This window comes from Amblyomma americanum, chromosome 7, assembly GCF_052857255.1.
Source record: "Amblyomma americanum isolate KBUSLIRL-KWMA chromosome 7, ASM5285725v1, whole genome shotgun sequence".
Taxonomy (NCBI): domain Eukaryota; kingdom Metazoa; phylum Arthropoda; class Arachnida; order Ixodida; family Ixodidae; genus Amblyomma; species Amblyomma americanum.
This window is the reverse complement of record NC_135503.1, coordinates 7,168,946-7,185,187: the sequence shown is the minus strand read 5'-3', so window position 1 is coordinate 7,185,187 and position 16,242 is coordinate 7,168,946. Positions and strand designations below refer to the sequence as shown.

The 16,242-nt window shown below is 45.2% G+C and overlaps 1 protein-coding gene across 4 annotated transcripts in view; it reads left to right on the top strand.

The window, feature by feature from the left end:
- Window positions 1-8,092, top strand: part of LOC144098359 (myotubularin-related protein 9) — a 29,502-nt gene extending 21,410 nt beyond the window's left edge. For all 4 annotated transcript variants that reach the window (XM_077630939.1, XM_077630940.1, XM_077630941.1 and 1 more), the window contains 5 exons: window positions 186-270; window positions 347-416; window positions 1,608-1,707; window positions 3,394-3,521; window positions 4,280-8,092. In XM_077630939.1, the coding sequence (XP_077487065.1) occupies window positions 186-270; window positions 347-416; window positions 1,608-1,707; window positions 3,394-3,521; window positions 4,280-4,352 (456 nt within the window). In that variant the 3' untranslated portion in view covers window positions 4,353-8,092. The remainder of the gene's footprint in view (window positions 1-185; window positions 271-346; window positions 417-1,607; window positions 1,708-3,393; window positions 3,522-4,279) is intronic.
- Window positions 8,093-16,242: the final 8,150 nt, after the last annotated feature.

Genomic DNA, 16,242 nt, shown 5'->3' with positions numbered 1-16,242 from the left:
TATGACATTGACGGTGTTTACCACAGAAAAACGTTAAATTTTGCGGGAAGTCCTCCTTGATTTCAACAAGTTTGTTGCACTGAAACATTCAGAACACCATCTCTAATCCTTCAAAAAGAGCTTGCATTTGTAATAAACTTCAGGAAAAACACTCACAGTGGTTTCTGTTTATTTCTTTTTTTCAGATTCATCAGCAGTTTGCCTGTTCATTTGAGTTTAATGAGCAGTTTCTTATCATGCTGTTCGAGCACAGCTACTGCTCTTCATTTGGTGAGTACTGCACTCTTGTCATAACTGTGGAAATGCACTTAATGATGGCGGTGCATCTTGGTTAATCTGTTTGCAGGTACATTTCTTGCTAACTCCTTGAAAGAAAGAAAAGAGCTGAAATTGCCGCAGAAGACTTACTCCCTCTGGTGAGTGTGTTTTCATATGAATAGTCAACCTGGTAATTTAGTAGTGAAACTCAACCAAACAGCCATAGTGAAACATAGTGCTGGACTTGATGTCACACATTAAATTCTATCCCGTGTCTCCTCCTGGCAGTGCAGTGGGGGGGGGGGGATTCAGCCCTTGCAACACAAGTTATATTAATAAATTTGATAGCATTACAGATCCTGTTCTCAAGAAATGCCAGTGTCCTTCCTCCCATGCTGCAAAAAAGCAGGTGGCAACCTGCTCATTGGTTGTAGACAGCCTGCCCACCATAGCAGGTGGCAGTGAAAGTAATTCAATAATTGAGTGCAATTGCCACGTACCCACCGTGGCACTGTGCATCAACTCATTGGTTGAGAGATAGACAGCGTCCCAAAGAACTATCTCTGTGAAAATAATCATTCTGAGAGCTCAGGAAGAGCAAGCTGGGTCTCACGAGACTCGCCAGTGGCTGTGTGTGAAACAGCCATTTGCCAGGGCAGTGGCACATCGTTTAACCATTGCACCACTGCTCCAGTAACACCGTGTTTGTAAACACGGTGTTCGTCTATAGGAAGTGGGTGGGTGGTTCTTGGTACTTAGTCTTTGTCCCAGTACTCTGTGTACTCTGTATCTTGGGAGTCCTTAAGTTTAACTCACTTTTCTAATGAAGCACACAGGATGAAACAAGCACTGAATCACACTCACATGGGGCATATGCTAGTACCTCGTTCACACCTGGTGTTCTCTCTTTGTATTAGTTGTTCCACAGCAGTAACTGAACATGGAACTTATGCTGATGATCAAGCCCGCCTGTACACTTCCCTTCTTTACTAATACTCTGTACATTCCTTTTTTGCTGTTCTATATCTTTCCTCCTGTATTTCATCTCTGTTCACTACTCTTTTGAAATTGTTTTGATATTATACAGCTGTCTGTCTCCCATTTCTCTGCCCTGGGAGAGGGAGGGTGACAAATCTGGTAGTTAGTGTTCCTCAGTGAGTACAGGCCACGTGCATGTCATGAATAAAATGAATAAAGCTCAACTGTATACACTATTGTTTTGGTTGCCCTATTTTGAAGTGCCACTTGGCCCAGACCTCCCACACCCTTGTTAGATCACAGGAAGTCTTGAGCTGAGCAAAAATGTCGAGATTCAAACTGCAGTGATGTTTTTCTTTTTTCACATGCAGGTCTTACGTGAACTCACCGGACATGCTGGCAGAGCTAACAAACCCGATGTATGACCACAACAACCAGGTTATCTGGCCGTCTGTGGCCCCTCAGAGCATTGTGAGTAGTACTGTGTGCTGGTATCATGGCGTGGCTCTGAGACAAGCTTACTGCTTTACTTCATTTTTCTTGTAAAATTTCACAATTATCTTGTTCTCTTGTTGTGCCTTTACCATTTATTTTCCTTCTTTAACTCATGTTTGTACAATGAACAAAAATGTAGTGATGTTATACATTGTAAAATGATAATACCTGTGTTTCATATTTATTTGACTCCTTAGTATTGTGTCGTACCCCATTAAAAATAGCAAAGGGTGCATAAACATTGATGAAATGACTGAGTTTTTCTTTTTTTTATGGTGTTAGTAGGATCCTATGAAAATTGATTAATGCTACCAGGTTGCAGGTTGCTTCTATAGGTGCTGCTCAGCCTTGGTTTTCATCTGCCTCTTAAAACTTCTCCCTAGAGTCACTGTTCTTGCAGCTGCTGTTTTATGACTGAAGGATCACATGCTTAATAACCGTAGTGCGCCCGCAGGTTTATGATATTGAAATCTAATAAAAATGCGAACTTTGCTCTGAAACTGAAATTTGATTTTAGCCAGGAAATGGCAGTCGTACTGAAGAAGGTTTTAAGTGGCACATTTAACGACCAACTGAGTGAAGGCAGTGGTGGTCATGTGGTTTAAGTATCCACATCGCATGCGGTAGGTGCGGAGTTTGATCAGCAGTGCCGCTTGGTACCCACCGCTGACATGTGGGTAAGCTTTCTTCTGGCCTGGTGCTCGGCTTATCGGGGGTGAAACTCTTGGAAAATGGGTCTTTCACCCCTTCCTGCTAAGATGAAAAAAAAAATTACAGAGGGCACTTAAGAATATATACGTTCTTCGAGTGTGGGAGCATTGTCTCGTAATGAGCTCTGGTGCGAGGTTCATTAAAGATTCCTTCCCTTCTAATGACACACCTACTCATTAGCATACAGTCGTAAGGAGACTCATACACTAGGTTAACTTGTGGCCTATGGGTTGTGTGCTCGCCCCGCAACCTGAAGGTCCTTGGTCCTCACCAGGGAAGGGTGAAAGATTCTCCTCACCTTCAGAAGAAATTTTATTTTTTCTTCTTTGCTTTAGATATCACTATCCTATGGTCTACTGCTGACACCATGCGAGAGCTCGGTGACGTCAGTGAGGAATTTCATGCTATGGACGGTAACGGATGCCAGTTTTTGTGCTAATGGTACATATAATGCTTTCACAGTAATACCTTGTGCCATGGCGCTCTTTGGCCAAAGCTACCCTCGTAGCATAAAAATTTGTCATCATCGCCAACTTAGAAAGTGAAAACTGGATATGTTAGGAAGTTGAATCACTGTGATATGTGGCTGCAGGAACTTTGTTAGGGGTGCTTTGATTTGGTAGATGTAAAACAGCTGAGGTTGCTCCACTAGCTTACAGCTGCAAGCTTGCAATGCTTGCCTTACCTTTATCAGCAAGCGGGAGAGTTATTTTTGTACTACTAAGGTGAATATTCGTTTTACTTTTAGGTTACCTTGACTAGGTCGACCTTTTGGCAGGCCTTGCTATAAAATCGTGAAGCCAGTTTGCAAAATAGCCTGTAACCATATTGGCGTTTAGGGGCAACTTTGGACATTGAGGATAGCTCTTGTCTGTGTTGTTGGTCGCTATCGATAGTGTAGCAAATGCCCGTAATCAAAGCAAAGTGTTCACGATGCTTTTTTTCTTCTAGGTGCTGTGGCCCGCACTGTTTTTACGTTGGGTGTATGATCAGAAGCCCCAGAAGGAAGCTTGGGACACAATACTGGAAATCCGAAACAGGGACAAAGAACTGCGCTCCAAGGCAATCAGGCTGCGAAGGTGAGTTCACCTTAGGCCATCCTGGTCAGCTACTAGTAAGTAAGTGTGGTGAGCTTAGTAAAGCTGTGCTTGAAGAAGCTGTTGACTCGAAGTCTCTCTGAGCAAGGTTCCAGGATGATTCTCATGTAACTTAGTTAGGGGTGATTGTAGAGGACTGAAAGGTTTTTGAAACAAAGAGTGGACCAATAAAATTGTGAACTTTTCTGTTATTTGTGACAGCTGTATGTTGTAAGGGAGGCGCGAAAAAAAAAATGTTGTAATGAGCAGTCAATTGTTATCTTTTCTGTAGCGGTCATTATCATCGCCTTAACCAGCAGAATGATATTCACTGCCCTGATAGGCCCCTCTTCGTGCTGTCCAGTTGTCTTCTTCCTTTGTCGGGAGCAGCCACCCTTTTTCTGTGAAACCTTTGGCTGCTCCATTCATGCTTGTGTTGTGTGCAAGTGTTCAACACAAATTTTGTTTGGTTTAATATGTGCAGCACGTTTAAAAACCAGTAGCTTTTTGAGAGGATCACAGCAGTAAGAGCATTTGTTATACAATAACCAAGCTGCAGTCTCTACAACAAGGTGTTAAGAGTGTAGCATGTCTCCTTTTTTGAGTGTCAAACACAGCACTTTCTGAACCAATAAATGGCATACGCTCATGTTCTCGTTAATAGTGCAGATGGCTGCCAGAAGATGGCATTGCAATTGTTATGAGGCATGCACTGACATGTTTTTAACAGTCCTTGCTCTATGCTTTTCCATACTTTCCAGGCAGCTGCTGGAGCTAGAGGACGAAGCCATCGTTCAGGGCGTCCTGCAGGACTCCCTCAGCCTGCTCGAATGACATCCGAGGAGGGGCTCACTGCCTTCCTCACAGCGTGGGAGCTCCGCTGGCACTGGTGGGGAAGACGCGGGACCCAGCCACCATCAGATATCGGCCCTGGCTCAGGAGACTGCCAGCGTAGGCAGCAGGGCCTCTTTCTCTCACATATCTTCTTTGGGCTCACCTCAGTTGTCCTTGTCCTCTTCACCAGGAATTTCATCGGGCACACCCTCACATGTGCGGAGACTCCTTCGTAGCCTGCTGCATCTGAGCCTAGAGAGCCACGCTGGAAGCCGGGTGACACCCGACTTTGGAGCTGCGTCGTTCGACGAGCTTACCTTCAAGCGAGGTGACGATGAATGAATTTCCTGTCTGTGTAGTGTCACTTTGCAGGAGGGGAGCATCCAAGCCCTGACTTGCAGCATTCTCTGGCAAGACTACCTTGAAGTGGGGCAACAGCGCATGGAGTTCTTGTCTGCAGTTTTGATCTGAGACAGGAGGTTGTCTGACCTGCAACTTCACTGCTACATTGTTCAGCAGGCTTGTGGTCAAGCAGGGTGTTGATAGTTGAAATTGTTGTTTGTGCTGGTTTTGGTCTGAGACAGGGTTGCGGCGTGTGTGTTAGCCAGTGTCTTTGTCGGCCATTCTCCCTAGTGTTGTCATGACCTGGCTTGGACTATAATGCATTGGCTCATAGCAGGGATCTGTGCGTCTGCCTGTGTTTATATCATGTATTTTTCTTCTCGCGTGATTGCATATCACTGCAGCTCACCAGGCCACAGATGTGCTGATCCCTTTGCTCAGGGCAGATATTGTGCTGTGAACTTTCTGGCTGTTCTACTGAATTGTAGATGCAAATACCAGTCTTGAAACCGCTTAAGCTATTTGGTTTTCAAATTTACTTAAAGCTATCAACTGAGGACTATGCAGACACACTGTGGTTGCCGTAGTTTTCTGGGTATCCCGGGCTTTGTCAGTTGTTAGCTTTACAGTTTTCACAGATGTAGGAGAATGTTTTCAGCCTGTTTTTCGTATCTTTTATACTGCATGCATGTTGCGATTGATTGCAACTGCCTCTTCTTTGCTGAGAACCTAGTCATAGAGCATTTCTTACTATTAACATGGCCCTCACCAGATGCAAGTTGAACTGCTGTCTAAAAAAGATTTTATGATGCTGTTTGTTTATCAATATTCAAGTCTGTTTTAAATAACATATTTATACATCTGCTTTTAGTGTGTTGCACAGTGCACTGATATCCAGTTTGGATGCAGGAAAGGTATAAAAAGCCTTGGGTGCACTGTTTTTATACAATTGGCATTCTTTTTTCTCTTAATAAGGTACATTAGGCCCTGATGATATGCATGCTGCATATGTGCCATTGATGTAACCTTATTCTCTCTCAACTTTTCTCTGATAGGTGCATGATATGGCCTTAACAAGTTTTCTATTACCCTGAAAAATCTCACTTGCAAAAGAAATCGTCTAATGCTCATAAATTTTTAACATTTTTTTCTTCTTGGCTGGGTGGCATATTGCAGATGTTTGGAGACTTCAACAGTGTTCGATAACAATATTGTTGTCTGAATAACTTTATTTGCACGCTCTTCTCAGTAATTCTTTTTTTTTTTTTCGGAATGCACTGTGCCACGTCTACCAGAAAAAACTGGTACCTTGCTTGCCTGGCCAGAATAAATCTGGCTCAGAAAAGTTGCATGATGCATGTATTTGTGATGCCACTTTTCTACACCAGTGAGACTTCATTCCATGTCAAATGCACTTCACCATCGTTTGTATTTATGTAGTATTCACTTTGTTGTACCTGCTCCTCTTTACTGTGTGATCCTCATACACTTTTGTGTGGCCTGACAGCCTAGCTTGTGGATATCATGGCTGAGTTGTTATAAACCAGGTGTCACTTTAAACGCCAGTCCATGCCCAGTCGTTTGCCACCATAGTTGATGTTTTAAATGCCTTTGCTTCTCCTGTCACACGTGCACTTAAGCACACCTGTGAGGTCTGCTAGGTTTATTGCATTTGTTCCATATTTTATAAATAAAGAAACACAACTTGCATTAACTTAGCATGACTCTTTGTGCAAATCTGCAATGAAATGTCTCTGTCTTGCCTTGCTTATCCCAGTGCAACCCAAATCAGGCTAATGTTACAGTCTTGAAACAGCGCAGTGATTAGTCTTGTGTCATTGTGTTTGTGCGGTGTTCTGTCTAGGCAGTAATTGGCCATAGTGGAATATTGAGCCACCTGTATTCCTGTATTATGAGGTCATTGTGCAAGGTGTTACTGAACAGCTTTTCACATCAAGTGCATTATCCATTCTTCTCACAGAGGATAGGACCATTGTCAACATTGGAATGGACTATAATAGTAATAGCTCAATGGCCGAAAAACTTGCTAAAAAGATATTGTAATCTTAGGATTATGTATGATTTTCAGTGTGAACCGACACTCCTGTCTGGTAAATTTCGTGCTGATAGCACCTGTTGGTTCTATTCACTTAATGGCCATGTTCCAAGAAAGCCATGAATTTGCTGGTTGTTATTTTTCATTGTGATGTGTTTTAGTGCTGCTGAATGTGCTGCGTGCTTTTTCAAGGACCTTGTAGATTAACTTTTATCACTTTGTAAAGCCTCTTGTACAGATGTTGCGTTTATGTTTGTCTTTTACAAGGGATTTATTCCGAGGGGCCAGAGACATCAAAATTTTTATGCAAAATTTTTGGAGGGGCATCTAGTATAATGGTCGTGCAAACATGCTGTGTAGTTAATGAGCAATTAATTTGTAAACTGGTGCTTTCACTGCAACTATGCTTCACGTCTTCAAACTTCAAACCTCATGATGTGCAATCCACAGCTAGGTAACATTCTAAAATGAGTGCACTTTAGTAGTATATGCAGTCACTTTTACATGTGCTCATAATTTCTACAAGCCCTGCACCTTAGAGGAACTAATGTCAGCATTGCTAAAGCATGCAACATTTTCCAACAGTACACAAAATCCTGTGACTCTGAAAGCCAAGGCATCAGTATTCTGTGACTTGATTAATGCATAAAAGGAGGCTTTCATGTTTGTTGTACAACCTTTACACTTGTGTCATTCAGCTGTCATATATGACATCATTTTTAGTGCAGAACTACACCGGATTTAAAGAACTGAAACTGAATCATTTCAAGCACATGCAGGCATGGAATAAAATATACGCTGAATTTTTATTTGTCTCAAATAATCCCCTCATGACTATGTGCTACTTATACAAGGACACAACAGTAACTGTAATAATGTGGCATACAGAAATGGCAGAGCTCACAGAAAGGTCACGGATAGTTGGTCCATCAGTGTCTGAGCAAGCAAGGTATCTAAATTAACTTAGATTTGATTTAGGAAGCTTTGTTTTGAACAACAAACAGTCATTCATATTTTCTGCAGATAACTGTTTGCACCAGAGCAGTAACGTTCTACTGTATATAACCCTGGCTCATACTGTAGCTAGTTGTGTTTGGCCAGTCTGAGACAACCTAGACTTTTTTGTTTCTGCACGAATGGTCTAGTCACTGGAAAGCACTTGTACCTCTAATGAAATGTATTTAAGGTTACCTGTTACTAATTCTTTACACTAGCTTGCCTCTTTTCGTGTTTTTACTACCATGAACTTGTTCGCATGAGCTGATGTCTTCTTCCCTCCAAGAATTGCTGTTGCATGGTGTTTTCACAAGTTGCTGCTGCATTATTAAACAGATTACTGAGCTTTGTTGTTTCTTGTGCTTTGGTATAAAAGGGGCATAGGTGCAAAGTTTTTGATTTTTGATGTTCTCTCTTTGAAATATCCCCACTGGCGCTGTAATCATGAAAATAATCTCGATAAAGCAGAATGCAGCGTTGCTACTGGCAAGGTACAAGCCATTTACTGTCAGTTTCAGTTTCAGTAAGTGCCAGTGCGCTGGCCGAGCGTGACGTCACGATCGAGTCTTTGCAGTGCCCATGGTCGCGTGGGCGTGGAAATCTGACGCGAGAAGTTCGCCGCTCGCGCCTCCATCTGCTCCATTCCTCATTTCCTCTACTGGCCAGCTAGCAGGTGCAATCAGCCTCTGAAGTTTCGCATCACCAGTTTTGGACAATATTATAGTGCAGTAGGACTTCTAAAAAGTGAAATAAAGCATTCTCGTCCATGCCGCTCAGACGGGCGGAGAGGCGCGTCATGTTTGCCTGCTTAGTGTGCACGTCACTAGATTTGCGAGCATATGGAAAATCTGAAACTGCTCGCCGGCCATTGCTGAAAATTATATAACATGAGACGTTCCACTCAATGCTTTATATTGAAACTGCGGACATCCCGGATACTGAGAAAACAAATATCCTCTGTTGGTCGTTGAAACTTTGTACTCCTTTAAGGAGGTGGCACTGACGGGCTCCAGATCCCCACGAGGTTTGGTCTTCGTGGTTTGGCCCGAGCTCGACCAACCAGGTGTGGCCATAATTGTTAATTGACTTTGGCCAAGCTGATCGTTTGTCAACATCGGGCCCAGCTCGAGGACCGACCTGGCCGATGCCGGGCTATGTTCAGCCCTGCAGTAGCCCAGTGACAAATTACTTTTTATCCTAGTGGGTACATTGGAATGGCGGCTGTGCGAAACATCTTAAAAATATTTGTGAAGCCTAATTTACATCTTCAATAAGTTGTGAAGCAAAAATGAAAAGGCAGGGTTACAGCTGATTACAAAGGAGCTGTTTTGCTTGGTGGCAACATCGTTACATGTAAAATGTGATTGGCATCACAGGTTCCCACGTCTGACAAGCATATGCGACATATATGAAGCCGCACATACACTACAATCCAGAGGTTCGTGGTTGTTAAATAAAATTTAAAGCCCTCCATTTGGAGCCAATGGCACTTGCTCATTAAGCAAAATTAATTTTATTTCATTCAGTTATGAACCTGTGGGGGCACAGGCGAGAAATTCAAATTAGCCGACCACATTGCCAATAAAATTATCAGGAATATCACATTAGTCTATTCTCCCATCTTTGTCGCAGATATTATGCAAACCTATTAGGATGCAATCTTCGCAGGCACATGCCCGTGTGGTATGCGCATGTCATGGTCATATTTACGTACAGCCATGACGAAACGTGGAGAGACCACGGTAACGATGGCCAAACTAAGCCGAACTATGCTTTATGCGTTGTAGAGCTAGACTGTGGTGGCGTGCTGTCTGGGTGAGAGAGTCAGCATGCGAGGCGTTTTATCCGTAACTATACTGTAGGTCGCTATCGCAATGCAACTTAGCGCATAGGTTCTGCATGCTGTCCAAAGCAACGTACGACTTCCACTCGACGGAGGTTGTTCCCACGTGATCGTGCTGCAGAATGAAAGCTGTATTAGCCACTTTCTAGTGGTGAGCTATGTCTCCTGAGAAAGTGTTCCCGCTTGTGCCAGTCAAAGAAATACGTCTGATCGTTCACTTGTAATATGGTATGTCACAGCGCGATATTTGTCTCCACACTGGCCGTTCACAAAATACGATGCGGAGGATTACTCGCGCTGAACATGCAGATTCTACAGGCAAATTTGTGCCATGATTGCGAGAATTGTGATAGACATTATAGGGTTATAGAGTAGCGGGGCTCCAGTGCGACCTGCTATTCCCATCTTCCTAATTGATAGTGTCCTCCTATTCTAGAACTCCCTAACAGAGACTTTTTAAATAGGGGGATAGGGGTTATTGTTTTGTGCATGCACACTTGCGCTCGACTATTCCTCTATCCCCCTAATCGATGGGGTCCGCCTATTCTAAAACTCCCCATTGACCGATGAAACGGCTCGCTCATGCTAGCTAGCCAGACAACCTGCTACTGTGGAAGCGAAAAGAGGTCCCTTGCGGCTTTTCTGTCAAAAAAGCCATGTTCGCCGGAATAGCGTGGGCGAACTGGCCAGTACAATCGGAGGGGGCACTGCACATATCTTTACAACAGGCACCGGCTGTCGGAGAGCGCTGACAAGCAGTTCTGCCACCGTTAATTCCATTGTCTCTCCGCTTTTGCCCACGCCTACATTTCAAAAAAATTATGTCCGCCCTAACACGATCGATATTGCTTGTAGTGTTTTTAACAGCATTTACGCTCAACTCTAACACACAGTGTCTCAAAATTCAGCCGACATGGCTGGAGGCCAAAAGTGGCCTATTGTTAGCCCCTGTTTGCTTGCCTTGCATTAACGGCCACCTATTAGTGGTCAGTTGTTTGCCTTTTGTCAACAACTGGCTAACACGACAGTTTAACAGTTGGCCAGAAGTGGCCCAACGCTGCCCCACAGTTAATTGGCCGAGCAGATCGGCCGCCGACTCAAAGCTAGCAAATTAACAAACATTAACCAGTTTTCCTAGAGTATTTTCTTATCCTGCTTGATGTTTTTGTTTACACAACTGAAGTCACTCTACAGAGATTTATAAAACGTATTTCCTTGCAGACTTAGTGGTTGGATTTATTCAAGAACTAAATAGTGGCAGTTGCCCCTCATGGAAGCTTCTATATTTTTTGCCTGTTAGTCGTGACGCAGTTGATAGGCACGTTGTTGCTAATGAAAGCTAAATATGTTTCAGTGATGTTTAGTGACATAAAATTAGTGATTCAGCGGGGGCACGGTATGCTATTGTTGATTTGGGGGTTATTGGATTATAACTGAATTTTCTGATCACTAGATGCAACCCGCGGTGGTGGCTCATACCCAACAATTCTGGACAAAAGCATTTTTGAACAAGAAAGAGTACATTAACGCAATTTTTTTATATGTTGTAAGATTTCACTATAACAATCGATATATTCACAGATCTCCTGTCCACAGGCTTGCATTTTTTTGCTACTAACGTTATTTGCAATCGTCAAAAGTGTTCCCCATTGGTTTTCTATGGCAGTCTTAACTGCTCCATGTGGGCGATAGAAAAACTTTAAAAGAAAGATTTTGCTACACATAGGAGGAATGGACCATTACCTTCAATATTTTCGTAACAGTACCTTACAACTTTCTAATATTCAAAATTTTTGCCCAAAAATACATGCAATGGCTATGGCGCCCAGCTGCTGGGCCCAAATTTAAGGAACCGAATCGCGGCTGTGCCGGGCACATTTCGACCAAAGCGAAATGAAAACGTGCCCGTGTGCTGTGTGATATATTAATGCACATTCAGGATTTCCCCTCGGGTGTTCGAAATTAAACCACAACCCCCCACGACGGCATCGTTCATGTAGCCTATGTGCAACTTCAAGATGTCAAGCCCCACATATCATTCCTTATACCATGACCACTATAGTTGTATTGGCAATGATGAAACAGAGCACATTGAAACATCAGGACATCTCTGGATTAATTTTGACCACCCCGGAGTCCTTAACCTCTATTAATATAGGGCACAGCACACGGGCATGTTTGTATCTATCGATACCGTGACCTTGGGCTCAGCACAGCAGAGTGCCACAGCCATTGAGCCACCACGGCATGTTTCAACTATAGTGATAAGAAAGTTCAGTTGTAATTCAATAGCTGGCAACGATGGAGCGGGTGTCATGGAGCATCAAAACATACCTCGCACCACAAAATGATTCAGCTATTGTTTCTACCACCTCTATAGAGAATGTTGCGAAAATGAATTGGAATTTTTGGAGGGCCCAATTTAGGGAGTGAATTAACCTTAATTTTGCTCATATGTCAGCAAACTTGAGGTTATTTCATACCTTTTCTTCTTACAAAACTCGGCTTAAGTATTTTGTTTGAGCTTTCTTTTGTCGGTGAGAATATATGTCACTGATGGTGACACTAGTGCTCGCAAGAGTACCATTCAAGTATAATAATAATAATTGGTTTTTTGGGGAAAGGAAATGGCGCAGTATCTGTCTCATATCGTTGGACACCTGTTGGACACCTGAACCGCGCTGTAAGGGAAGGGATAAGGGAGGGCGTGAAAGAAGAAAGGAAGAAAGAGGTGCCGTAGTGGAGGGCTCAGGAATAATTTCGACCACCTAAGGATCTTTAACGTGCACTGACATCGCACAGCACACGGGCGCCTTAGCGCTTTTCCTCCGTAAAAACGCAGCCGCCGCGGTCGGGTTCGAACCCGGGAACTCCGGATCACTAGTCGAGCGCCCTAACCACTGAGCCACCGCGGCGGGTCCATTCAAGCATAAAAGATCATAAAAATTATGTAGAAACTCGTAAATGAAAATCGAAGACATACTTTTAGTGCTGCAAACGAAGCTAGTTGGTATCTCACACCTTTTATGTTCGATTGTACTTTGCATTTAAAGCAATGGACACGAAGAAGCTATAAAGGCTCCCCTTTCTAGTGTCTTCATGTCCTGTCTCTCATTTGATCTTAGTAATTAGTTCCACTGGAACCCGTATAGCACGCTCCTCTCCCTTGTAGCGGTTATAATCTCCTCCCAATTCTAACCTCAGACTTCCATCGTCGCGGTTAAAATTTGCTCTCTTGGAGGAGGAGAGATACATTAATGAACTAGGAGAGGTCTGTGCTCACATGGGAAACTGCAAGAACTCCATTGTCATGGTTGATATCTACTCCCATTGCTAACCGCATCCCATTGTCGCCGTCAGAACCTCCTCCCATTCCTAGCCATTTTTGGAATACTTTTGGAGTACTTTTTGGAATAAAAATCTACCGCAGGCATTGCGGAGCATGTCCTGCCTCTATTTGAAATACACTGTAGAGAACAAGTTGTTTACTACCATTTACGGTTATTCGTGCTTAGTGTGTGTAGCAGCCATCAATTTATTGTGCTATTAATCGGCAAGACAGCCTGGAAGAATGAACTCTAGCTTGCAAGCGCGTGAAATGTTTCTAGCAGGCCCAGAGCATACTTGGTAGCCCGCAGCCTCTCAGTCCCTCCTTTATCCCTTCCCTTACGGCGCGGTTCAGGTGTCCGCCGAGATGTGAGACAGATACTGCGCCATTTCCTTTCCCCAAAAACCAATTTTCAATTTCCCTCAGGAACTGTGAAACATCAGAATACCTTCACTAGGTGTCGCAGCAGCGGACTCGTTGGCGGCCGCGGTGGGTGCATTTCGATGGCGGCGAAATGCAGAAACGGCCGTGTACGTAGTTTCGTTGCATGTTAAAAAACCTCAGAATCCTGCGCCCTCTGCAACGAGCACACAGTGCTGCTTTACCGAAAAAAATCAATTGTCGGTAGACACTACTTATCTATATGCCACACTGCATGATGTTCTTCATGCCCTTATTTCCCTTCAAGGACTGCGTAGTTTTCGTGGAGCAGTTTGCTACGAGCTCGCATGCACGCATGCGCTCAGTTGATGTGTTATCTGCAGAGGCTACACAGGGCATCTTACGCTGACGTCATCGCGGACACCATGCTGGAGGGGCACGCAATGACCTCAGAATCAAGGCGAAAAGCGGCACGGTTAGCTTCTCCGCTTTGCAAGCTGAGCACGGGCGGCGAAAATCGGTAAGTGCTCATACGACGCGACCAGACCGATAGTGGCCACTGCCAGCCGCGGCAGCTGGCGGTGCTGCGCCTCCCTCGCTTACGCCGAGTGGCCTTGTCCCGGGCACGAGCAAAAAGCCGGTCCGCCAGGTGGCCGCCCGGCGGAGAACGAGAGGGGGGCATCCAGCCGCCTGTGCATTTGCGCGCGCGTGCGATTTTTGTGGGCAAGTGCAGAACGAACGCTTTCCTTGTCGCGCCTTCCAGTCTTTCCGTCTGTCTGTGCGCTCCTCACCTGCCGCAGACGGCGTGCGTGCGTTTGCCACCGAGGGGCATTAAGCTCATGCGGAGCGGCTGTACTTCGATTGCAGAGCTGTCGGTGCCTCATATCGCCGAAGCGCTACCGCGGAGGAGGGACCAACGGGCGCGGCCGCCCCCCCTCTCCCCCTCCTCCTCCAGTCCCCAAGTGCTTGCATTTGGATCAGATTTCTGACAATTGAAACACTTCAGTTCTAGGACTGTTTTAATGGAAATCACAGTGGGGCTTCGTAGCCAGATGTAAAGCATTTCGTATATGAGTAACCTAAACCAGTCATGTCCCAACAGAAGTCGACTGTCTGATACGCGTACATGGTCATGATTAGCAGAATTAAAGAAAAAAACTATGCAGAAACTATTTTTATGCAATTGATCACTCCTCGTGCATAAAAATTGCTATCTATAAACGTCCCATTTCAATTCGTTTTATATTGCCGTGAATCTTTGCACCGTGTGTTCGTTCGCACCCAAAACCGTCGGCACGCGGCTTTATCATTTTGTTTTGCAATGGTTTGGTTTATGGTGGTTTGACGGCCCAAAGGGACGCAGGCTATGAGAGACGCCGTAAAAGGCTCCGGAAATTTAGACCACCTGGGGTTTTTTAACGTGCACTGACATCGAACAGCACACGGGCCTCTAGAATTTCGCCTCCATCGAAATTCGACCGCCGCGGCCGGGATCGAACCCGCGTCTTTCGGGCCCGCAGCCGAGCGCCATAACCACTCAGCCACCGCGGCGGCTGTTTTGTAATGCGAGGTGCGACCAGACTTATCTCCATTGATCGCGACCACGTGCAAATGCTTCCACATTTTTCCAGATTGTTGTGGTTGCTTTTGGTTCTTTACTTAGAAGGTTCCTTGCCAGCTTTAAATTTAGCGCGGCCAAGAACTGCAGGCATTCATTTCGATGACTGCCGCCGCCGAGTCATTGAGTTCTTAGTGGGCGCGAGTCAGGCCCTTACACAATTTCTTTTGGAAGCCTTTTCGTTGTCTTCTTGACTGCTGGAGTCCCGTCACCACAACGTGACAGTTTGCATCAACCTTTGAACATTGAAAAACAAAATTAATAAAGATATACAATTTAGGATGTAAGTGAGCATTAAAAAATAAATAACAAAATAAGACAAAGGAAAAAACGCGGTGAGCTGCGCATATTCGACTGGGGCTAAGCCCCCACTTCCGCCCCCTTCTTCCATGTCCTTGTCAGTGTCTCGCCAGCCCATATGAAACAAGCAGGTCGGCCTGCAGCGACAAAAAAAAAAAAAGAAAATCATGCTATACCGTTGATTGAGCCCCACTAATGCTGAACCTTATCCGCGCCTGAGGCCCTGAGCGCGGCCACGGAGCTTGCATTGCAGAATGGCTTAGAACGGAAGCATGAACGCTGTTCTGCGCTAACAAGGACGCTGTCAGTCTCTGGCTAGAGCGCTTTAGAGTTATTCTTGCTCGCACTGAACTCACGAGTTGACCTTTCATGACAGAGACGTGGCGCACTTCAGGTGGGAACAGGCAAAAGCGACATTCGACGTTTGTCCTTTGAAGTGTGCCTCGGGCGCTTCTTTGTCACGTCGTGGGTGCGCTGCCAGCAGCCTTCCTCTCCAGGCGTACTGTAGACTCCTTCCCCATCTGCGCAGCACCCCGCCACGTTCTCCTGCCCTACGGAGGGTGGTGGGGCGAGCTGTCCAGGGTGGGGGGCTTGCCTGTCTGCTCTGTGGTACCCTGCCTCCCAGCTGGCGCGACTGAATGCGCGTCATGTGTTCGGACTTTTTTTTTTTTTTCCCCTCGGCCTTACCCGCAAGCGTCCCGTCCCGGTTTAAAAGTCCGGTTTAAAGGGAGCGCGACAGATGGGCACGCGAGCCGTGCCCTCCACCCCCAACCCTCACCTCCCTTCGCCCTCCGCCCAGCGAGAACACCTGCGCTGAGCCGAGGGCATCGCAGATCTCCCGACGCGCGGACAAACTGGATGCCTGCCCCGCTTCGTTGACGTACTTCTCGTTTTCCTAGGCCGGAGATGAAATACCTGTACGATTTGCTTTCGCTGAATCTGCCTCCTCCGGATTGCATTTCGTGCAGGCAAGCCGCCCGCAAGCTTTGATTATTATGATTGCTACCGTTGTTGATGGTGATGACT